Source organism: Halichoerus grypus, chromosome 3 (genome assembly GCF_964656455.1).
Source record: "Halichoerus grypus chromosome 3, mHalGry1.hap1.1, whole genome shotgun sequence".
NCBI lineage: Eukaryota > Metazoa > Chordata > Mammalia > Carnivora > Phocidae > Halichoerus > Halichoerus grypus.
In genome coordinates, this window is record NC_135714.1 from 11,143,485 (window position 1) to 11,169,219 (window position 25,735).

Genomic DNA, 25,735 nt, shown 5'->3' on the forward strand with positions numbered 1-25,735 from the left:
TACTTTTGTGAAACATCTTGGGTGTTGTCATATAGTCATTAAATATAAGTTACATTGCTATGATTTTCCATATATGTGCTAATCAGTTTTGGTGTGTTTATGTTTACCTTAAAATAGTTTCAGGCAGTTTGTGTGAACACAGATTTTTCTAATATCCTTATTCTGTAATTAGATTTGTTTCTGTTGTTGTTTTTTTCCAGAAGTTATATTCTAATCCCCACACTTTATTTAATGAAATTATCTATACTTTTTGAACATGAACCTATAGGTTTCATTAAATTTAGAAAGTGATTTTGAGATGTCATGAGCTCTTTGCCTGCTCAAGGCTATTTTGTGTTTAGTGCTTTAAAAATCATGTGGGATGCAGCTGATGCTCACCAAAGTATAAGTAAGCTGTAGTTTTATAATAGCTTTGTTATTTTCCTTACTAAAGCAGGAGTTTGTTTCATGATGAGACTTGAAATGCAAGGGAAAATAAGGGGCCTTATTAAGTGGGCATCACACTATTTCAGTTGGATATAGGCATTAAAGCTAAAGCTATCAATACATGCAGCTTTTTTGAATAACCACTGTTTGTTTATTACCTAGTGGTCACCGATATTTATTGACTAGCTTGCTTTTATATTTCCCTTCTTAGCCTAAATATTGCCCATTGACAGTGTATATGGAGTTACTTCATTAATTTTACTTTAAATTTTGCTCTAAAGCAAGATCATACTCCTTGAATGGAGTTAGTGTGTGACCAAAAAAAAAAAAAAATGTGAGAAATATCATTTGGGTGGTGGTAGTAGTCACCATTAATTAAGTTCATAGGTCCACTGTGATGGGGCATAGTCTGATTCTTTTCAGAAAACATCAGCCTGAGAAGATATCCCTGAACCATAACACGTTTTCTTTGCAAGAATTTAAGGTAAATAGAATACGAAGTATTTATAATATATCTTAGAACCTACATGATACAACATACCTCCTGAGGTTTTTTTTTTACTTAATTATATATACAGTTTTTATCATGATAGCTTACATTTTTAAATTCTATTTTAAATATGTTTTTAATACATCTTGTCTTAGCTTTGTCAGTTAACATCTGAGTACCTATTCTGTGGAGAATTCTAAGAAGACTTTATGGTTCTGAACAGTCTTTGCCCTCACAGAGCTCAACTTTAATTCGCAGTTTTTATAGTAGAGATAAACTACTATTCATTCAACAAACATTTGAGAGTTAGCTATATTCCATAATTAGAAGGTCCTTGCCTCTAATTAATTTAGTTTAGTGGGTAAGGCAGGAAAATCAACAAATTAGTTACAAACATAGTATGGTGGAAGCACAGAAGATGGAAATATTTGGATTACTAAAATTGTATGTCATTTTTGCCCAAAGGCCTCTCTATTCCAGTTTTATTTAATTTATTACATAGTGCTTTGAGTCTTTTGCTTTTCTATTATTTCTATTATTTTTAAGGTGGACTTTAGGCATTATCTAGTCTGAGAATTTTTTTTTTTCTTTTCTAGAAGATAGAACAGAGCCTAAAAAGGTTTAGTAACTTACTCAAGATAAAGAAGCTCTGCAATTCTTAAAATATGGTCTCTGGACTATCAGTCTAAGTATCACCTGGGAACCTACTGTAAATACATGTTTTCAGGGGCCACTGTAAACCTGTTGAATTTCAGACTGTGTCAGGAGAGTCCCAGCAATCTGGGGCCCAGCGATATGTGTGTTTGACAACCCTTCCACATGATCCTAAAGCATGCTCAAGTGAGAGAACCACTATCCTAGTTCACTGATTCTCTGTGCCTCCCTCACCAATCAAAGTCACTATTAATGATGTAAAATAAAGTAAGTAAAGATAAGTAAGGAGTACCAATATAGCTGTATGGTGATAAAGCTGGAGTAAGATCAACTGGTCTAGGAGTCTACCATTTAGTATTACTTTGCACGCTTTCTAAATTCCTCAACAGCAATTTGTTCAGTCTGCAATACTGATTCTGGTCCCCTAGCTTTAAAAGCTCACAACCCTGATTTATTTACTCCACTTGCTGGAGTAAATAAATCAACATATTTTCAGTAAAAGCTTTTTATGTTTTTCTTTAGCTTTCTGAAAGACTGGCTCTGAATCGTCTCTGGATTGTGGACTCCTTTGGAAAACTGATGAAGCCCTTTTCTTCAGGAAAAAATTATGTGTACACACACATACAGAATATTGTATATAATCTTAGATTTCATGGTCCTTCTTGAAGTTCATGGACTCAGGTTAAAAAGTGCCTAATTCTGATTTCTGTAGAGACTTTTTCCCCCTCATTTTTCTTACTCTTCCGTTTCCTTTTTATGTATTAATTATTTTTTGAGAGTTAAAAATGGCCTGCCCTGCCTCTCCTTCATATACATACACCTGTACAAACACCTACACATTTAAATGAGTGGGAGTCATCACTGACATTCTGGCAATTTAGGGGGCATGGGCCAGAGCTTGCTGTCGTTGTTCCCCATGTATGTTTGTTCAGGTACATTGAGATGTGTTGGGCAGAATAACAGCATAAATTCATAGGCATTGAAGAATCTCATTCCTTCTGGTAAGCAGGTTGACAGATTTAACATACAGCAAACAAGACTTTCAGCTACACAAAGACTTTGTTCTGGGACTTGAGGTAGGAAACTTGTTGAGATGAGAATACTTTCCATCCTCTCTTCCCTGCATCCCTGCCTTCTTTGCAGGGTGTGGAGGGAAAGAGGATTTAGAAATGCAGAGACCAATATGTGAAGACTTCAGGGAGCAAGATTTGGTTATGAGTATTCTAGGTGTTAGTTTTTGTTCTGATATTAGTAGTTCATGCTTTTGATATTAACTGAATGGGTTGTTTATGTATTTATTATTGTGAAATTCTAAGTCAAATAATGTACACTGTTTGATAGATATTTAAAGTATGGTGCCATTATGGGATTAATTCCTTCCCCCCAGATATTTATTTTTTAAGTGCCTGTGTCTTCCTAGATATATGAGAAAAGCTTAGAAGTTAACAACTAAAAATGCTGTGTGTATAACATTTCAGAAATCTTTATAAGTTGAGATAATAATAGAAATTATTTTACTATATTAATGCTTCCAGTGAATTAAGGTTATTTTTGATATGTGATTTTAGAGATGAATACAGTAAATGTAGTATTCTCCAGTACAAGAGATATTGTAACTCATGGCATCCTTAGTTACTGGTATTGTCTTGGGATGCAAGTGATTAGTAATATATTAATCAGATGTCCTGTTTTATGTAAGAAGGTTTAGATGGTATATTTATCATCAGTTTTTGAAAAAGTTGCATACATCATATTGAGTCTTTTTCTCTTCTAGGATCGAAGTAGAATGTATGACAGTTTGAATATGCACTCTTTGGAGAATTCCCTTATTGATATTATGAGAGCAGAGCATGATCCTCTTAAGGGTAGGTGACTTTTTTTTTATTTCTTATATCGTGCATCGAACTGTGTCTGTCTCACCATTTTTTATAAGAAAATTAGCACTAAGTAGCACCTGTGTCATCTATAAGATTCTATTATGTTTGCTAATAAAAACCTTTGTGAAATGTTCTACTTTTTCTTTTGTAGCTTATTTAGATTTATGCTGATTTATGCAGAGAGAAGTGTAAACCCATGCCTCTTGACTCGTTATCTAAGAAAAAGCCACTGTTGAGAAATATTTTGCAGTTCGCCATAGGATCTAAGTGTATACTATAAGTCACTTTTCTAGAATTCTATCAAATACAGAAATTAAAAAAAAAAATCCTTGGAATGCTTGAATTTACAATTTGCAGTGATTACTACCTATAATTGCCCTAAGTTAACTTCCTTTCCGATTTTTCTTCTACTGTCATAGGGTTTTAAAAGGAGATCTTTTATAGTAGCTTCTCTGAGGTTTCATAAAAGTTGGGGCAGATTAGGAAAAAGAATCAGCTCCACCGATCTTAGAGTATTAGTCTTATTGTTAACTGTATCTGAAGATATTTCATTAACATACTTGTTTTCATTTGTCTGTACATTACATGTTACTAATTATTTTACATTTCTTTGTACAATACATCTCATTGCCTTTTATTTTCATGGTGAAAATCTAGAAAAAGTGTATACTTGGGTGATAAGAGATATGCTATCTCTTGCTGCATAATAAATTATCCCAAAATTTAGCAGCTTAAAACAACAATAAACATTTATTATGTCACACAGTTCTGTGGGTCAGGAACTCAGGAGCAGTTTGGTTGGTTCTGGCTCAGCATCTCTCATTGAATCAAAACCATGGGCTACTTGGTAATTTTTCCACATTTTTAATTCTATAAAGCCAAGTAAGAATTCCCTTGAAACATTTAGCCTAAAACTCTATTAAGTGTTGGCAGCAAGGTGGTGGCTTGAGGCTGAGTTGGTAATACTGATCAGATATCTAAACATTTTGTTTTGTTTCTAGATTTTGTTTATAAAGGAGTTTCTTGTCTTTCTAATTCCTTTATTTTTAAGGAGCGTGAAAAGCTCAAGAGATCATTAGTGATTGTTAACAGTGTGTGGCAATGGTAATTCTCCCAAACTAATAAAGACTATTATACTTGGGTTTTTTTTGGGGGGGGGTGCTTCTAACCAAAACCTAATCTAATTTTTTTAGTATCTGTATATTGGGGTCTTGCTCTCTTTCACTGTTACTCTGACAGTTCTAATGGTATTTGTCTTGGATCCACTGTTTAATAATAGAATCCAGCAGTTTATGATTATGAAGAAGTTCCATCTGTTTATTTCTTTGGCTTATCTAGAAAGAAAACTCTTAGAAATTCTTATACAAGATAAAGTCATTATTCACTGTTACCAGTGAATAATGAAACATTTTTCATTGTTGTTTCTCCCAGTCTTCTTTAAAAAGGTCTTTTGAAAATGTTAAGAGTAAACATTCTCTGCTGGAGAATTATCTCAGGTTTTCTTTTTTTCTAAAGTCTGTGTTATAATAGAACTGGGAGAAACCTAGAAAGAAGACTTTGAAAAGAAAATGGAAGCAGCCTAAGGCTAAGAGGAATTTAATAATTTAAAAAAGAATCTCAAATGAATTCAAACTCTTTTGTTAGAAAAATTATCTTTGGCCATGGGAAGGGGGAAAATGTGTTCAGCAGCACCTTTTGGAATTATGTTAACAAATCTCTGTTTCTAATTGGAGTATCTTGTGTTCCACATTTATTATGGCAGGGAATTAAAAGAGAAAAAAATAAAAAGAATTGAGAAATCTTCTCTACATAGAAATAGAAATAAGACTGGTACTTCTGCATACTACCATCATATACTTATTTAAAATGATCCTCATACCCAAGTGCTGCTACATGAAGATTTTTCTTTTTTTATTAGTAGACTTCACTGCCTTTAGGATATCATAAGGATATCATATTGTATATCTTCCTCCTCGTATTCTGATCATTGCACATTTTCTCTGGGTGGGACCTCAGTAAACTCTGCTATAAGTGAGGTTGTGACAGAACAGAAGCCAATCTCGGAACTTTCCCCTTTTTTCCATTCCTCATCTTCAGGACAGCACTTCAGCCTATGTCCCGCATCTTCCATCTCATCTTTCATTCCTTTCAGAAAATTGTGTCTTCTGTTTAATACAAGAAAATTCTTTTTTTTTTCCCAAAAAAAAAAAAAATGAATGAATCTTATGTTATCCTTTTTAAATGTTTTCAAAAAGTCTGCCATTTGCTTTGTCTTCCTTATGGGATCTAATGGAAACGGAAAAGGGAGTTGTAGGGTAAATTTTTTTTAATTAATTTTTTGTTTCCCTTTCTATTAATGATAAAAGTTTCTAGAAAATTTTCATATAGAAAAATTTCTTATATGAAAATTTTCCACAGGAACTTCAGTGATGAGAGATTATATTGTTATGTATTGCTGTATAACAAATTACCCCTAAGTTTAGCAGCTTAAGACAACAATAAACATTTATTATCTCACACAATTTCTTTAGGTTAGAATTCAAGAGCTAAATTAGCTGCTTGGTTCTGGCTGAGGATCTCATGAGGTAGCAGTCATGTGGAGGCTTGACTGGTGCTGGAGGTTCCTTTTCCAGGGTGGCTCACTCATGTGGCTGGCAAGTTAGCCCAGGCCATTGACAGGAGAACTCGGTTGCTCACCATGTGGACCCTTCCACGGAACTTCTGGTGTGTCCTCACAGTGTATTCAGTGGATCCCCCAGAGCAAAGATAAAGTTCAAGGTGAATGTCCCAGTGTCTTTTGTGACCTAGCTTCAGAAGTCTCACACCACCATTTCCATGACATCCTAGTAGCTACACAGGTCATCCCTGCTCAACTGGGGAGGTGTCTGCTACTCAAGAGATGTGAATATTGGGAGGCAAGCATCAGTGGAGGCCATCGTGGAGGCTGGCTTGGCTTCCACAGAGATGAAAGGCGGAAACTAAATTTGCATTCAGTTCTACTTTTCTAAAGGAAAAGAGAAAACTACTCAAGATAAAGCTTAGTGTCAGTAGAAAGGAAAACAATCAAGCAGCTCTCTGGAATCCAAAGGAAGTCTGGCAAGTTACTGGCCTGAGAACTGACTGATAGTACTAACAGAGGGACCTCCCATCCCCACCGTAGCCCAGAATGCTTCACTGCAGCTTGTTTCCATTTTCCCACCCTCCAATGATTTTTACAGGTCAGTAGGGAACCTCCATTGTTTAATGTTAAGGTTCTGTGGTTTAGCATAGCAGGTAGGAAGGGTCTTGTCTCATTGAATTTCTAAAGGTGTGAAGAGATGGCAAACAAAGATGCAGCTCTGTATGCACTTTAATCCACTAAGTGTGTCCACTTTTGTACCAGGCACTGTCCAAGACCTTGGTTGTAATTGTGCAAAACAGACATAGTCTCTGTTCTCGTGGGATTTGTAGCCTACTAGGGAAAGAGGGACCTCATCATCATATGTATAATATGCATATATACATATGATATACTCATATAATATTTATATACATAAAACCCATACCTCTAACCATAGAGTGTTAGAAGTGCTGTGGAGGGAGATGATAAGGTGCTTGGAGAGGTAATAAGTAAGGGGAGGGGGATACTTAGTTTATCTGTGGACTAAAGAAAGCTAAGACCTGAAGCTTGAACAGCACAAAGATGAAAAAATATCGGGGGAAAGTGTCAACTAGACAGAGGGGCCAGGGTGCATGGAAGAGCCTGTCACATTGGGGGAACTGAAAGTAGACAAATCCTGGCTTAGCTTGTTGAGGGCTGCCTGACGCTCATGGGATGTAACTGCTCAGCCGGCCCTAGGGAGTGCGTGCCGTCTTTTGCTCCAGGTCAGGAACACTAGCACACCATTTTATGCTTTGCTTAGTATCAGTGACACTGATCTGTTTTTTTTATTCTGCAGTGGTTTTTTGCCATTAACATCCTGTTTTCTGATGACTGTCTTCATTCTTGGCAAATATTTTTATTTTCAAAGGAAAAACAAATATGGATTCTTTTAATGGTTAAAGTAAATCATGGTTTGCCAACTGCAGTTTTGTGATATTGCAGTTTTGTATTTGAATACCTATGTTAAATAATCTGTGATCTTTTTATGTATGTGTGGGTCAGTTCATTCTGCTTTAAACAAAAGAACAAGACAGTGATTATTGTTAAGCTCTCTTCCCTCCCTACCCTCAGCAATTCGCAAAAAGGTCTTACTGTGTAAGCATTATTACCAAAAATTTCTTACACCCTCCCCAAAAGTATAAGAGTAAACATAAAAATTTAATTTCAGCTAAAAAAAATGATTTGAAAACTGTGGAAAGATGCACTTCATTCATGCATAAATGCTGTAATATAGCAGTTCTTGGAAAGATCTGTTTTAGCAAGTCACAATGACTTTACCAGTGTTCCCTGAACGATTTAAAGGAATTCAGGAAAAAGGATTTAGAGTATGATTTTATGCCAACACATGTTTAAAAGTGGATGCCTTTAAAACTTTTTATTTACTCTGTATTTTTGTGTGTCTAGCGTCATTTTTATTACTTGACTGCTAAACTCCTGTTTTCCAAGACTCCTGAAGTAGAATCTCTGCTATTTTAAGGAAGATAACTACTGAGAAAATAAGGAATTACTTCTGTGTAAGGCAGTAAGTGGTTGCCGTAGCATCAAATAAATTCTTGCCTCTTTTCTTCTATTGTTCTTTTCCCTCTGATTCTCTTGAGCAGGCCTTAATGTAAGTTTGAAGTACAAAGTCACAGAGTAACTTGTATAAATTTCTAAAAGTCTGTGGTGTGAGAATTTACATTTTAGAACTTAAGAACTTTCAAGCTGGGCAGAGATTCTGAAACTCTGAGAGCATTTATTAGGCAGGTTTCAGTACCCCACTCCAAGAGACTGTGCACTCCAGGTTGTGTAAAGAGCACACTTGGAGAAACTCTGAAATAGTGGAACAAGATCAAAGAGATCTATGAAAAGTTGTAAAAGTTTTAATGACATTCATTAAAATACAACAAAGTGCAAAATAAAACTAATACCAATAATATATATGCCCAGGCAGTTATGTCGATTGTCTTAAGTTCCTCATACACTGCCCTCACTGATTCTCTGGCAGAGAGAGGAATGCGTCTCTCAGAACTAATTTTACTTTTCGTCAGCCCACTTGTGTTTACTGAAGTCAAAATTTTTACAAGTGCCAGAAAGTATAAATGAAAATCATGTATAATAGAAAATATCTTCAAAAAAAGTTGAGGGATTGCTGTATATGCTTTCGGTCTTTAAAGAAAATGTTTCTTTTTATTCTAAAAAGGAGTCAGATTTACGTATTCTTTCCCCTGTATTTTGTTTTTCTTTTTTCCTAAGAAAAAAATCATTAACAACTTTGGAATAAATCGTTCATATAGAAGCCTTACACAGTTTGTTAAATTATTTTGACTTTAAGATGATCACTGTTGTAATATGCCTGAATCTTAATACTTTATCCTCCAGCTACTCAGAATTTAATTCATCTTAAGAAAAGTACAATTTTCAAGATTTTAACTTTTGTTGTCAGTGAGAATGTCTGCAGATTAAAAAGGAAATTGTGAAAATGTGCTTGTAAAAGTTCTTGTTTTAGAAAACTTGAAGTGTGGCATCATGAATAGAGATTTTTAAATTTTATTTATATTTCTTTTTAGGTAGTTGCAACAATAGGTAATTAGCAACAATATTATTTTTACATAATTAGCAACAGTATTATTAAATTTGGAAACATAGTTGTTATTTCTTCCAGGCAGTTTTGACTATTTAAACAATTTGAGTTACAACAAGCTGCAGTTTTTGTTTTTAAAAAACTGCAGCTTGTTGTAACTCAAATTGTTTAAATAGTCAAAACCACAGTGAGTTTTTTAAAAACGCAGTTATTTATTCAGAGCATATATGGGTTTACTAAAAGCGTGTTTTCACCACAAATCTTCATTAGGACTTTAATTACGGGCTCATAACTCTTTTTAAATTGAAAATAAAACAAATATTTTTTATATAGAATTTGTCATCATAAAAGTGAGTACTTGAGATAATTAGGCTTACAGATTTTAGTTGCTTATATAGTATTTGAAAGGCATCTGAGAATCCCTAATGAAGGTTTTCCCTCCAGAGTATAAGACTTTATCCTTTTTTAAAATGTTTGTTTTCTTATTACAAAAAAGTAGTATGTGTTCATTAAAGAAAATTCGGGAAAACTGGAAAAAAATGTTTTCAATCATCAGTTATTTCCACAAACTAAAATAACCACGTTTGATATTTTGGTGTATAATTTTTCTAATCTTTTCTTTTTCTACATATAAGCTTAAAATATTTGCAATAATCAAATCTTTATCAGTCCTCAAACCTGGTTAACTTTAAAGAAAAAGTTTAAAAAATATAGGTACTTAGGTTAAAAAGTCAAGTAGTGCCATAAGGCTTATATAACAAAAAATAGAAGTCGTTTTCTTCATTCTTCTCTTTGCTACAGATTCCCATTCCTTAGAGGTAGCTACTTTCGTGTAATTATTTGTAAATAATATGTTTGGCTTGTAAATTTCCTACATTTTAGGTATTAATTGTTGACTCTGTACTTTGGCTTACCCATTCCCCAACACTTACCTGCTCTGTCCTCTCAAAATGATTAGAGGATCATTTTGGTTTAAATTAGGAAGTGACAATACAAATATTCATAGATTAACCTCATATGTTTTGTATCATAATGTAGCTTTTTTTCCCCCTTACATCCTTTTCCTGGAATTAATCATTGTCTCTTGGTTTGATTGCTTTGTTATCTAAGTACTTGTCACTTGAATTCATCCCAAAATTTATCAGTAGAACCCTGAAGCTTCTTTCAATATATCTGAAAACCTCAAATAATCTTAGATTGATTTTTTTTTTTTCCCTGCCATCGAAGGCATCCTTCTTGCAGCCTTTCATAACTGTCACTGTGGGACTCCATAATGCTAGGAGTTCCTTTTTCCTCTGGAATCCATGTCATGATCTCCATAGCCTTTTCTTAATGCTCTATACCTTTGTTTTATTGGGCCTTTCTTCCAGTACCTTCCTTCAGGTGGGACATACATTTTAAATCTCATATCTGTAAAAACATGTTTATTCTACTATGTAAGATGATAGGCTGATGTAGAATTTTACATATTAGTAATTGAGAATATTGAAAGCATGGCTTCATTGTCTTTTATCTTACATGGTTACTGTAAGTGTATTAACCATTCTTAAATCTGTTCATTTGTATGATTGATTGCCTTGTTTTGTGTTTTTAAATTTTTTGTCTTTCTTTCTGGAAGTTTTTAAGATATTTTCATGCCTGTGGTTCTGAAATTTCATAATGATATATGGATCTTCTGATGTGCGGGGAAGGGGGTGCTGCCTGTCTTCGTTCCTTTCTACTTTCCTTCCATTTCTTTATTTCCTTCACTGCACGTCCATTGCCATTGGGTCTCTCTCTTTTTTTTTTAAGATTTTATTTGTTTGAGAGAGAGCATGCACCCAGGCCGGGAGGGGCAGAGGAAAAGGGAGAAGCAGGCTGCCTGCTGAGCAGGAAGCCCATTGACCTGGCTGTCGCTTAACCCACTGAACCACCTAGGTGCCCCTCATTGGGTCTTTTTAAGTTGGAGATTCATTTCTTTCAGTTCTTGGACATTTTTGGTATTTCTTTGATAATTTCTTCCCTTCTATTTTTAGTATTTCTCTTTCTGGAATTGCTGTTCTTCAAATAGTAAACTTCCTATATTCCTCTGCTTTTCTGTTTCTCATTGCTTTATCTTTTGTTTTGTTTTTGAAGGCATTTCCTCATTTATTATTTTTCAGCCCTTTTATTGATTTTTGTATTTCAAAACTTTTCTCTGAAGAACTTTTAAGACCCTCTTTAAAAAAAATTCACAGAACTTTCCTATTCTTCCTTGATATTGATTCTCTGGTGTACTTATCTTTGAACACTATATTGTAGTGTCTGAAGATTATTTTTCCATTTCCTTATATTGTTTATACTTCTAAGTTCCTCTTTTCTATTTGTTTGGTTTGTTCTTTCTTTTACTCGTGCTGGAAGTGTTCGTCAAATATCTTATGATCCTTTGCTCTCTGTTCATTTTTAAAGATAAGACACAAAAATGGTGACTGGGAAGCTCTGTGTATGTAGCTGGGGTTTATAAACTGGTGAGCATTGCTATAAACCAACCAGGTAGAACTCTCACCATGTCTGTATTTAGGTCTTTTCTTTTGGTTCGGGAAATGAACCCTGGATCTATGTCTTCCATTCTTCTGCCTGGGAGCTGGAGACCTGACTTCTAGCTGCCTTAGAAAAGCCGAAGAGGGGCCTGTGTGTCTCTCTGATTCTCCACCCCACATCTACTCTCAGTGAGAACTAGAGCTTCTTATTTCTGAACATCTCCAGCTATCTGCTGCAGTAAACGGCTTGTTTCTGGATAGTCTTCCCATGCACACACCAGTTTAGGTTTCAGTGTTGTCAGTGATTTCTGGTCTACAGAGGCAGTTAACCACTCAACCGTTCATGTTCACAGCTTCCAAAAATTTGTTGACATAGTTCTTCTGTGATCCTGTCTCATTTTCTTTGTCCTGATGAAGTTATGCCTCTTTAAAACTTCTGTACTGTCATTTTAGGGGTTTCAGAAACCAACAAAGATGCACACATGCATTCAGACCAACATGTTCAATTGGAAATCTTTATAATCCCTAGTCTGCTTATCTCTTTAGTGAAGCCTCCCTAACACTCCTAGTCAGTAGTAAATTACTTTGTTAAAGATTGTTAAAGAATCATATTCCTTTTTAAATGGAGTACCTTGCTCATTTATTTTTGATTCAGTCGTTTTTTTTCAATGTATGTATCTCTCACATGATACTGTGTCATGGGAGCAATGAACACCTCTGTTTTTGCTGTATCTTGAGTCAGCGTTTATTGTAGTGCCAAACAAATAGAAAGGGCTCAATAAATTATTGGTTGAATGATGAAACATTTTTCTATAGTAATTCTTATTTATATCAGTATTTACTTAGAACTTAAAAATTATTTACATGCATTTAAAATAGTTTGTGTAACCATTCCCCTACAGTTGGAAATTTAGGTATTTCAAATTTTTAAATAAAAATCAGTGAGCTTTTTCTGTGTTTTTTCCAAAAATAGACTTAATACATTTGTTTTTGAGGCTCTAAACACATGTATTGCCAACTTATTTTAAGTGTTATGCCAGTTTACACTGCCACTGGCAATGCTTGATTGCCCATTTGTTATTCTTAATATTATTTTCATTTATAAAAGTATCACAATTTATTTGCAACCATTAGTTCAACTTGATTTTAATATTAATTGCATATATCTTAATACCAGTTTTATTGTAATAACTTTATGGTGATACATTATCTTAGCAGATGATTAATGAGTTTAGTCTTTTGTTGTTGTTGTCATTCTTTTGTGGTTATACTTTACTTGAAACAAACTTTTTGATATTCTATATTCTTTGGTGTTTCTTAGTATGTTTTCTAGTATTGATTGGATAAAAGTTTTTAAAGTTGTAAATAATTCAGTGAAAAAAACTTATAATGGGACCCTGCTTTAAGAGTGAGTTAACTAGGTTAATTTTCCTGGAAACTCAGATTGATGGCTTTTATTAAAGAATGATTCTTTTGCTCTCTTGGGATCTGGTACTTTGGATCTAAGGGTCTTTTCTGCATTTGTATGATCTTATTCTTAGGCTTTTATGAGGCATGCATTGAGATTTGGGAGTGAGGTCAGGAATGACTGTCCTGCCCCTTGGATCTGAACAGAGATTGGAGTTATTCAAGGTTGGTAATGACCACATTCTAAGTGGATTTTACCAGACTTCCTGTGAACCATTTTCTTTCTAACTGATTTGGAAATAAAGGTAAAACATAGAAAATGAAAAAATATTAGAAGAGATGACCAAACCCATGAAAGAATGCTTTATATTTAAAGCATATGAGAAGGAAGTGTTAGATCTTTTCATTTGTATAACTTGTTCATGTATATAATAAACACACACACATATGCACACAATATAAGACATATGATACATATCACGTACTAAGCACTTGATACATGCCAAACACTGCTCTGAGGACTTTACATGTATGTATCAACGTAAGTCATTCTCACAGCTAAGGTGTGGCTGTTAACTCTTATTTTACAGTTGGGTGACTATGGTGGCTCACTAACAATAATTGTCCAAGTTTCAGTGCTATAAAGTGGTTGGACTCTTGAGTTTGTGCTTTTAACTGCTGTACCATACTGCCTGTTTTGTTATTTGGTTTAATATTAATTCTAACCTAATATCTTTATGATTCTAATATGTGATTTAAAATTTTTTGTTGTTAAAAGAAGTTGGCAGAATGTGTGACATTGTTCTTTAGTCATTTTATCGTCACTAATGAGGAATGGGTTGACATCATTAACTGTGAATATTGGGACTTTGGAGGTCATGTTTTAGATGTATTCATTAAAAAAAAAATATTTGTGGAGAAGGGAAAAATTTATCTTGACAAAGGGCAAAAAGCAAGACTTGTCTTCCTCCTTCTCCTTACCATTCTTAAGAAGTTTAAAAATGAAGTAATAAACACTTACTCTGTAATTTTTCCATTTACTGAGAGAATGTCCTTCCTATGCCCCACATACAAACACATATTTAGTAGTAAGCTTTCGATTGAGCTCAAGGGTCACATAATACAATGAGATATTTCATTCATCCATTTAGCAAATACTTAAGGGCCTGTTATGTACTAGGCTCTGTTTTAGATGCTAGAGATACAGTAGAGAATAAAAAAGACAAGTCCTCTCCTCATGGATCTTCTGTTTTAAGGAAGGATGGAGACAAAAAGAACCAGTGCTATGAAGAAAAAAATATAGTGTCAAGGAGATAGAGAAAGAAAGAAGCTGCTATTTTAGAATGTTCTCTGATGGCATCTCTTAAAACACCTGAATGAAGCGAGAGGTACAAGCTTTGGTCATATCTGGGCAAATGCATTTTAAATAGAAGAGGAAATAGATCCTGAAATGGGAATACGCCCAAGTTTGAGTAATAGCAAAGAGGCCAGCATGGTTAGAATGGTTAGAGGATGAGCGGCCAGCGTGGGAGGATTTTGAGCAATAGAAGAACACGAACTGATTTAGATTTTAAAAGGATCACACGGGCTGCTGAATGGAGACTAGACTCTCAGGTTATTCTAGTACTCTGTGAAGAGATGGGGATGGCTTGCGCTAGGGAAACCAAGAAGGAGCTGATGAAGAGCAGTCAAATCTAGCTCTGTGTTTATAATAGAGCAGTCAGGAATTGTTGACTGATTTGTACACAGATTACACAGAATGAAGTGTAGAGGTAACCCAGGGTTTGGGGATGAGCATCCATATGAAAGGAAGACTGTGTTCTATGCTACTCTGGGGAAGTATGGGTGAGAGGTTGCAGTTGGAGGTATAAATGTGGGAGTCACCTGCTTAGAGATGATGTATGAAGCTTTGGTAGTAGATAACATCACGTAGGGGGGTGGTATAGAAAGAGAAGTCCCAGGAGTGAATACTGGGGCCTCACCATTTAAAAGTTGAGGAGGGAGACATAGGAAAGAGCATTTCAGGAGTAGCTAGTGAGAGCAAACCAAGAGTGTATGGTATCTGGGAAGGGAAATATGATGCTTTAGCAAATGGGGTACTAGAGCTTACTTTTTACTGGAGGCTTTCAACTTGAGCCTACACAAACATTAACAGATGTTAAGAAAGTGATTGCTTCATTTTATCCTTTCTGATTCACATTTCCGCAATTGTAAAAGTATGTTTAAATCCAAAGAGAAGTGACATAAGTGTCATTATTTTATCATCTCTATTTTATAAGTTCTTTTTATTCAGAGTAAGTAGGTAATTTGGAGAAACAACTTAAATATATATGAAATAGTCTTTAATGCTGGCTTAAGTTATTGCATGTCTTTAAATACCGTTTTGCTTTCTATTTTAGTAATTGGTAATTCATCTATATAAGTGATAAGTTGGATGCAGTCATCAAATTTCTGTTTTTTGCTGCTTGAATATACATTTAAAATGGCCGACATGAATTGCCTCTTATATATGTATTATACAGATAATTAAAATCATAATAGACTAATAAGACAAATTTTAAGATACTGTATGTTCTCTAGTTATTTACTGACACCTAAGAATAAATACGTTTTTCAAAATTATCTATTTTTAAATTGCATAGTATCAATGTAAAAGAAGTGCCAAGAGTAGGAGATACCCATTAATTATAGATATATTAAAACCATCATGAAATTATTATATCATATTTTCACAATAATAAATAATAACCTGGTTTGCACAAATTTAGACTAGAGGGCTTTATTTTGTAAGGTTAGGTTCTTCTGGGACAACAGAAAACATGTAAGCAGCTTAAACAAGATATTTTTTTTTTCTATTACAAAAATATAACACCCCTAGAAGTGGTGTGGTGCTGTTCATGCATCTAGGCACCTGTCTTTTTGTTCTGCTGTCCTTACCACCTGGCTGTGGCCTCATAATATAATACGGCTGATTCAGGTTAGCCATCAAATCTGCATTCCAGCAGGCAGAAAAGGAAAGGAAAGGGAAAGTCTTCCCTTTTAGGGATACTTGCCAGAAACTGCACACACCAGCTTTATTTTACATCCCATTGGCTAGGTCTTACTCCCATGGGCACACTTTAACTACAAGGGAGGCTGGGAAATTTAGTTTTTTTTTACTCTGGGCAGCCCTGCACCTTGGTAGGATTTGGGGTTTCTGTTATTGACATGTACAGGGGTTAATGTACAACTGGCAGTCTCTGCGCCCCAGGGCGTCTAGACAATAGGGAGAAACTGGTTTTACGGCAATGTGATTTTTTTTTTTCTGTATTAAAGTGTAAGTTATCTAATATACTACATAGTCACTCTGTGAATACTTTTAATGGATTTAGGATAGGAATTTGCCCTATAACTAACCATACATACCTTTCTCTGTATTATTTTATCAACTGGGAAGTCATTATCAGATCATGAGTAAGCGCGCGGAGCCATTCTGCCCAGGGTCATGTCTTGCTGGTGCTATGTGCCAGCAGTATAACCTTGAGCAAACTTTGTGACCTTTCGTGGTACAGCGTCTGCACCTTCAGATGAGAAGATAATCGTACCTAATTCACAGGATGTCCGTAAGGGCTAAATTATTGGTTGTAAAGAACTTAGAAAAGCTCTTGGCCTGGAGTAAGCCCTCAAATTTTAGTTATTTCTATAAATTATCATGTTCTTAGTGAAAGTAATTTTAATACTATCCCAGGTAAATAGAAAGGTTACTTGTCTTAAGATGTACTGATATTTTGCTGTGGTAGAGGAAAAGGGATTGGATAATTGAAAAATGAGTCTGAGTTTGCTTATTTCGTTTTGGAGTATTTGATTACTTATATTGAGAGATTTTCCTATTTGGAGAATTATATATTTAGAACATATATGCAAATATTCATCCTGTAAATAGATATCTACCTTGTGAACTTTTTACATAAAGGGTGTGCCTTTTAAGTCCATTCAGAGCCAGGAAGTCAAAAGACTATTAGCAATGAAAATATCTTCTTACTTGTGTCTTAGGATAGGTAAAGCAAACAATGAACCTGTTAGAGGATAAATACGTGGCAGTTGAAAGTTGAGTGGAACCTGGCTTAAGGCTTTGCTCAGTTTTCCTTCTCTAGGAGGTCTTTCCTGAGTCCCTGCTTGGTTAAATACTCCTTTGTTTTTTATTTTTTTTTTATTTTTTTTTTTTTTTTAAGATTTTATTTATTTGACAGAGAGAAAGACAGCGAGAGAGGGAACACAAGCAGGGGGAGTGGGAGAGGGAGAAGCAGGCTTCCTGCTGAGCGGGGAGCCCGATGCGGGGCTCGATCCCAGGACCCTGGGTTCATGACCTGAGCCACCCAGGCGCCCCTCCTTTGTTTTTTATATAGCATACTGTACATGATTCTTTTAACATGGCAGATTTTATTGAAGTTGTTTCTTCCTGTCTTCCGTACCACATCATAAGCAGAGACTCACTCATAGTTGTGTCCTTAGCATCCTACACATTGTAGGGGTACAAGACTTAATGAACTTGTTACAGTAGATAGAGCAATACAAGCTACCACTTTCATAGGGGTCTTGATTTTCAATCTCAAGTCAAAAATAACTGATTTTTCATGGCCTTAAATTGCTCTCTAAATTTAGTCATCTGCAACAAGATGTTTAGAAATAAGCATATTTCCAGAATAAGCTATGATAGTTCAGACAAAGTAAAGCTCTGTGCTGTTGAAATCCAGTTTAGAAAAGGTCTGCTTTCTCTTTGTATCTTCTGCCTTTTGTATGTGCTGTCTTCTTTCTCACTCCATACTAAGGTATTACAACAATAAACTTATTTGCATGTTTTCAGAGTATGACGACTTTATTAGTCTACTGAGGTCATGCTGCATGAAATGCAGGAGTAAATAAGAGGTGGTCAGTTGTCTTTTGAAGGACAGTAACGTTTGTTTTGTTTCACCACTTTGAGTCTGAATCTACTACAGTTAAATTAGAGCCCAGATGAAGTATGTGTGTGTGTATTAGTATATGTATAAATCTATAGCTCAAATATATATATATATTTTAATGTCAGAATTGTATTATTTCCTTCATTGGCAGATGATTGAATTCTTTAGCTTCATAATTAAAACCCAACAGTCTGTGTTTTGTATGGAATGTTTGGGTGTAATACGGGGCCTTACAGTTGCTGAGGTGGTCGAGGTAGATGCAGTTAATCTGTATTCCTTATTAATCATGTCAGATTCATTCGGATATTTATTGGTCACTATTCTGGTGGCAGCGCATCCCAAGCTGTCACAGAGTCTTTAAAGGGCTGTGCTGAAAGCTGCTGATGTTCTATCGCACAGACATTTAATTTTAGTCGTTTTCTCAATAGATTTTAATGAACCTTTCTAATAGTCCATCAGAGATTCAGGCATTAGAGGAAGATCCTCTATTTTAACGGGCTAAAAACAATGATCATCCTCGATGTTGGCAGGTAGTCAAACAAGCGTTACGATGTAGAAATGCTGAATGAGCCTCACAGTATGTTCAGACATGCCTTTTCTTCTTTTCCCCAGCAGTCTGCAGTACTGCTGTCCCTTCTGCATGTATTAAGTGCAAAACTCTTAAATGAAGAATGGCTCAAAGGAAATACTAGGCTACTATGCTCCTTAGCTTTAATATTTTCCTTTTTTTTATTTTTAGATCGCTTGTAAACTTTGAACAGGTTAAATTTGCAATATCACTTGTAATAATATGTTGAAGACGTTTTCATCAAACATCCTTATTTAAATACAACTATATATAAAATCATATTGAATTAAGTGGCAAGTTGTGATGAGATTTGGTACTCATTTTTTATTTTAATATTTTGGTTGTATTTTGGTTAGGAATATAAATTCCTTTTCTTCAGATTTTATTTTTGGAAAAAGAAAGCTGTGGAGAGAATTATAAACAGTTTTGAAAATACTAAAAAATGTTTACATCCTATTTTAAGTTTGGAGGACCAGGATACCTACATTATTTTTACATCTCAAAAAACAAATAGGCTTTATTCTCCAGGCATTGCTCCTAAGTCACATTGTGCTCTTATGATCTGGGAACTAAGGTTAGCTGTTTTGTGTCTTGCTTTCAAATTTCAAAGATGATTTTGGTTAATATGTTTTGAGTTAAGAAATTTTTTTTTTAATTTAAAAAATATACCATGTTCGGTAATTTCCTCCCTATCCCTCTTCCCTTTTTTTGCTTTTCAAGTAGCTCCATAATCTTCAAATTTACCTTTCCTGTCTTTTTAAAGGTCGATTGAGCTATCCACATCCAGGAACTGATAATCTGTTGATGTTAAATGGTAAGTTTTATAAAAACATTTTACGTTTCCAATTTGACTCATATAAATAAATATGATTGAGTAATTACCTTCCCCATACACAGAAGGTAATTATTTTATAAGTATAAAAATAAAACTACAACTTCTGTACAGAAAGCAGAATTACAAGTTTGAATATATTCTGGCTGTCAAAGCAGTCATTGTAGTGTATTTGTGACAGTGTGATTTAATTCATTGATCGCAGACTTTGGAGAGAGTCCTGAGTTTGAATACTGGCTTTCTAGTTTATGGTGAGACCTTGTGCAGTAATTTCTGTGAGGCTTAGTTTACCATCTATGAAATGGGAATAACAATCTCAAGGTTTATTATGAGAATTAAATGAGATGATATTTGCAAAGCACATAGAACTTGTTACTTAGTATAGTACTTGTGCTTATGTTAACCAGGGAATGAATATACTAGTGATTCTATATAAATGTGGTGCTCACACTAACTTAATTTATTCTGACTAGGAAGTTTCACAGTGAACTTCACCAGAGTTAGAAACAGGATAAATAAACTTTCATTAAAGTTTGTTTTCTTTCTGTTGGACAAACATTGTATTCAGAGTGGCAGTACTTAGCACATCCGTGACTGTGGGAGTAGACGTGGAGGATGAAAATACCCTTCACAAAGGTATTTTTAAATCAGAGGGTGGACGAAGAGAGGGAAGTAGGAAGAAGGAAGAGTAGAGATAGTACTTACTTTAAAATACATAATTATATAATTAGAATGGCTTCGCTCTTCTATTTTAACGAAAACTTTGTTAAGAACAGATGGCAGTGAAGTTGGGGAACAAAGTCTAAAAAAAGCGAGTATAAAGCTCGACCATGTGAACTAATACTAAGTAAAGACTGTAGTGACGGAAAAGTGGGAATAAAGTCCAGGCCACCTGGGAGATTGTCAAGGGAAATAGGATTTTGGAATGAGAGAAATTGAAGAAGCAGAGTGTCTGGTGATGTGATTGATTGGTTCATTTAACATTGGATTGTTATATATTGAGTTGCCCACCACGTGCCAGCTTAGTCTAAGCACTGGGTTATCTGTTAGGATCTTGAAGGATGGTTAGAGGTTGAATTGTCAAGGTTCTCACCCTGGGGCCTGACTGTGCTCTCTAGGCTGAGGCTACATCTGGGCTAGACCTTACAACAGCCCAGCAGACCACATGCATGAATTCAGCGAATTATAGTGCTTACATGGACTTTGACCAGACAGGTACTAGAAATTGCATCCCAGGGCTTCTTCAGTCAACTTTTTTTCTACCATGGAATTAAAAAAAAAAAAAAAAGCCATTTCAATAGCTAGTCTCTGAACTCTAAATCTGTTACTAAAACTTACAGTGTTGAAATTGAGTTTACAAACTGAAAATAGATCATAATTTTTATCTTCATGACGTGATTTATAAAATAATGATGTGTTTAGGTAACAATAAACTATTTATATATTTACCCTGACTTCCTTAAATAATTTTCTTTTGGGACATTCTATGTAATAAAAATCATTCACATTTCTATTATAACTTCTAAAAACAATTCAGTAGAAAAAATAGAATGTGTATATTTCTCATACTCTGTTAAGATCCATTTGAAGGAAGCTACTGTATGAGACAGTACGTTAGATCATTCACAGGTGTTCTGAGATTTCTTTATGCATAGTACACTAGGGCAATTCAGAAGTATATTGTAATCACAATGGAATACATCAGTTATATGTGAGCAAAGAACTTAGGAGCTGCACTGTTTTTACAACTTACACTTTCAGCTACACTAAATATTACTATTTTTTTAAAGATTTTATTTATTTGAGAGAGAGAGCATGAGCTGGGGGGTGGGGGGAAGAGGGAGAGGGACAAGCAGACTCCCTACTGAGCAGGAGCCCCATGCAGGGCTCATCCCAGGACCCTGAGATCATGACCTGAGCTAAAACCAAGAGTCAGACACCTAACCAAGGTGCCCCATGGTTACACTAAATACTAGTAAATTAATTGATTTCATCAGTCACCTAAAGCCTTGATAAATAGCCTAGATGTTAGGTTAGAAGTGTTTCATCACTTAGTAGATAACAAGAGTATTTTATTTTAGGCAGGAGTTGAATCTTGGACAAATCTGCTTTTTCATTATGTGAGCACTCTTCGTAGCCTGCCACTCTAGGGCCACATTACATACTCGATACAGTAAGCTCTACTGGATATTCTGAACTTTTTCTGGCAAGGCACTAGGGAGAGAAAAGATAATGAAACTAGGACATCAAAATGTGTTTAGGTCAGTAAGGACAATTTGATCCAAGAGAAGAAAAATTATTCTGCTCATTTGGGATCATTGTTAAGGGAGAAGCAGGAATTAGGAAATTGGGTATATTTATAGGGTAAGGAGGTATTTGAATATTAAGGATTTAAGTAATTTTTTTGTAGACATCTAAGGTATTGAAGAGAGAAGTAGGCAAATGGCAATACAAAGTAGGGGAAATTTTCCTTGAGCTGCTTTTAATTCTTGTAATTTAAGTATATTCATAGCATATTGTCTCCCTAGGAAATATGGGAATTAAGTGATATCAATACCAAGCCTTTGCCTATATTAAGTTATTATTAAATATTATTGATGAAAGAAATTATAGCATCTCAATACATAGACTTTTTAAATTATTATTTTTAATATATCACAGATTTAAACTCACTGTTAACAATTGATTAAGTAAGTTGTATTATTTAACCAGCAAGCATAGCTAATATTATTGACTTTGAAAATCAATATTTGGTAATAAATTATACATCAGTATTTTTTTGTGGTGGTTTAGCAATAGTTAACAGTAGTTGGGCACATGATCTGATAAGCACTGGGTGTTATACACAACTAATGAATCATTGAACACTACATCAAAAACTAAAGATGTACTATATGTTGGGTAATTGAACTTAAAGAAAAAACAATAGTTGGTACCACAGACTCTGGAGCTAGATTATCTGGGTTTAAACCCAACTTTGCTATTTCTGTGTGACTTGGACAGTTTACCTAACTTCAACTTGACTCAGGTTCTTTATGTCAAAAGTAGATAAAGTGCTGCCCGCCTCGGGGATTGTTTTGAGAAGTGAGGGAATTCATTCATGTAAAGTGTTTAGAACAGTTCCTATAAGAAAAGAGTTAGCTGTGGCAATGGGTGATGATGAAAGGTGACAAAATGACTTTGAAAGAATACATTCATGTCCTCTGAATAGATGAAAGTGTTGGAGAATATAAAATTAAAAGAAGATGTAACCAGTGTTTTCAAGTATTTGAAGGAAGTTACGTATAGTGACCAAAGAAGGTTTGTTTTATGTTATTGCAGGAAGCCAAACCAGAACCATTTGGAAGGAACTATAATAGGAAGAAAATTTGGGTCAAAAGCAAAATGACTCTCTTGGGCAGTGTTTCCTAAAGTATGGTGTGCATGTCCCTTGTGGTACCCAAGATGACTTTAGTGGTACACAAATACGTATTAAAATAAATGCATGACTACTTAGAAAACACAGAACTGGCAGAAATCTGTGATGTTACTAGGCTATTACTAGGTGCCAGGCTTGAGCCCATTTACTAAAAAATAATACATAAATAGTAGTACAGTTGTTATGCAGATAAGGCATATGTTGTAAAGCTTTCATGATTCTACCTTCCTGGTCAGTTGACATTATAGTTAAACTTTGAAATATTCCTTTAAGAAATGAACAGGGAATGGGGTAAAGGTCAGGAAGTTGGTCAGACAAGATAAAACTGTGAAATATCTCTGGCAAATCCTTTGAGCCTCTGTTAACTCTGAGAAAAAGAGGTATAATCCCACATCTATGTGTCTCGGGAAGTTGTATAGATTAAAAAAATAAATAAATAAATAAAAAATGCCATAGAAATACGACTGCAAGTAGGCTCCTGAACACACCATGTCCCTCAATCAACTAGAAATCAAGTTGAATTGACTGGTGGAGACCACCACTATTGAATAATATTGTAGAAGAGTCCAAGTTTAACAACCGGAAGCACTTTAGGGAAGTCACATTATATAGGAATGAGTAGATTGTCTAAAAAACAAAAGTTAAATACTGTCTGAAATTAGATTGACAGCCTGAATATTTATATTTGTAAGTGTATAAATCTGACATATTTTATTGTCAGTAGGAAAGAACGAAATAAAACAGAGCCACCCTGTTTTTGTAGTGGTGAGAACTAATTCAGAATGATGTATCATTCAAGTATTTGTTTCTATTTGGATCATGTTGTGTTCCTCTCACCCCTCTCCCAAGGAAAAATAGCTTATATCTTTATTAGAACATATGGCTTTTCAAAAGGAGAACAGATAGCAGAAGTATGGGGTGATGCAAACTAATTTGAAATTTAAATTTGCTGTGATTAACCACTTGCAGCCATGTTTGTAATCAAGAGCTTGCTCTACTTTTTGGGAGGAGAGAAGTTATATTTATCTTTTAACTAAGAAAATTAACTCAGTAATGGAATTGTGTTTCTGAGGGCAGATATTCTAAATGTACTGTATTAAGTCATGAAAATAGGAAACTTGAGTACATAATCAATTCTTTTTTATGCTGATGGAAGTAAGTGGAGTAGATGACAGATTTATTTTGGATCTTGAAAAGGATTCTGATTTGGGGGTATATTTCTCTCCCTGGCTTTGGCTTCTTAGAGCAAGAAATAAGAATTTCTTTAGTTTCACACCAAGAGAACTTTAACCTAAGTATTTCCAGCTAATTTAGTATGTTTACCCATCTCTTCCTCCAGCTGCAGTAATTCATGTACCACAGCTGTAGCTAAGAGCAAATATATAAAGGCACAAAGACACCAAAATGAATGTCAGAATCCTCCTATTTCTTTTTTATGGGTTAGAACCTAAATAAGATTATTGATAACCCAGGACCAAATTAATTGTAAAGTCACTTGTATAGAAAAGGTCTTTTTTCACAACCTTGTTATCTCCATGAAAAAAATATATGTATAATCTAACATACATGCATATACATGTATACACATATATATTCACATATGTATGTTAAAAAGCCAATTCCTTACTTTTGAATGAGTTGTACTTTTTTATAATGCTTTATAAAACTTATGTACCTGAAATTTAATATTCTAAATAGTTTTTATGCAAAAATTGCTCCCTTTTTTTCTAAGTCATATTCTAAATGAGTTTGGAGGGGCGTATGTTTAAAGAAGTCTTCTTTAATTAAAACGTAACGAATAATAATTTAATGATTTTCTTTTCTTACTGGGGGCTTTTCATAATTCTGAATCAGAGTTATAGAGGAACATACCCCAGAAATTCCCATAAGAACACTGGTAGGAAAGTGAGTACACAGACCATTGTTGAGTGTGATGGTAGCAGATTGGTTATTTCCATGACAGGGGATGGGAAATGTTTCGCATGGTTTAGCTTCATCTGCAGTCAGTTCTATTTTTGGTAATGTAGAGATTTGGAATTTGAGAGTTGTCCAAAAAATAAGTGGAATAGCTCTTTACAGGATTCTAAAATTCCTCAGGTATGAGATAGTTGGAGAAATTTTCTAAATAATGTGTTCAAGCCTAGGAATGAGATGAAACCTAAGATGTTATGAACATTTGTACATATTTTGACTATTTTAGTATTGAATAACCTCAGCAAAGAATATAATGGCTAAGAATATAAACTGGTTATGATGTCTTTATTCAGTAGGTCAAGAATTATTTGTCACGTTATTACTTCAGTATAATTCATAATTTGACTTTAAACTTGATGAGAATAGTTTTATTTGCTTTATAAATGATCCACCTTGTACACCCATGAATGAAATCCCATAAAGCAAATTTATACTGGATTAATACCATTTAGATCATGCCTAGAGATAAGTAGGAAGCCTAACTCCTAAGATTGGTGTTGTGACTGTTTGGGGCCTATTGGCCATTTCCGCACTTAATACAACTATCAAAACTTCAGTGAATTGATTCCTCCGTGGTCTGTTCTTGTTAGCTCTTTTAAAATTGCTCTTAGATTTTCCACAGTAAGTCTCCCATCTCTTTGAGACCCTGATTTTTTTAAGGCTTTTTTAAGTCTTGGGAGACTTCCACAGCAAAAATGTTACTTCCACCCCTACCCTTACCCTAAACTAATATATAGGTCAGGTAAGTTATATATAATATATACAGGTAATGTACATATAAGCTATATATACACACAAACAAACAGGTAGGTTTACATATAAGCTAATGTACAGGTCAGTCAGTCTGCTAGGCTGTGAGGTAATTGGAGCTACCAAAAAGGTTAAATCTGCAGTAGTTCTAGCTAAATAAAGACAATAGAGAGGCAGAGATACAAATGAAGTTTGT

General features: G+C 34.6%; 1 protein-coding gene across 8 annotated transcripts in view; it reads left to right on the top strand.

Moving 5' to 3' along the window:
* The window catches only part of CPEB2 (cytoplasmic polyadenylation element binding protein 2), a 70,927-nt gene that overhangs the window by 10,440 nt on the left and 34,752 nt on the right, over positions 1-25,735 (top strand). For 6 of the 8 annotated variants that reach the window (XM_078068397.1, XM_078068400.1, XM_036096546.2 and 3 more), the window contains 2 exons: positions 3,345-3,435; positions 19,329-19,379. In XM_078068397.1, coding sequence (XP_077924523.1) covers positions 3,345-3,435; positions 19,329-19,379 — 142 coding nt within the window. The remainder of the gene's footprint in view (positions 1-3,344; positions 3,436-19,328; positions 19,380-25,735) is intronic. The other 2 variants (XM_078068396.1, XM_078068402.1) reach the window with 1 other exon arrangement.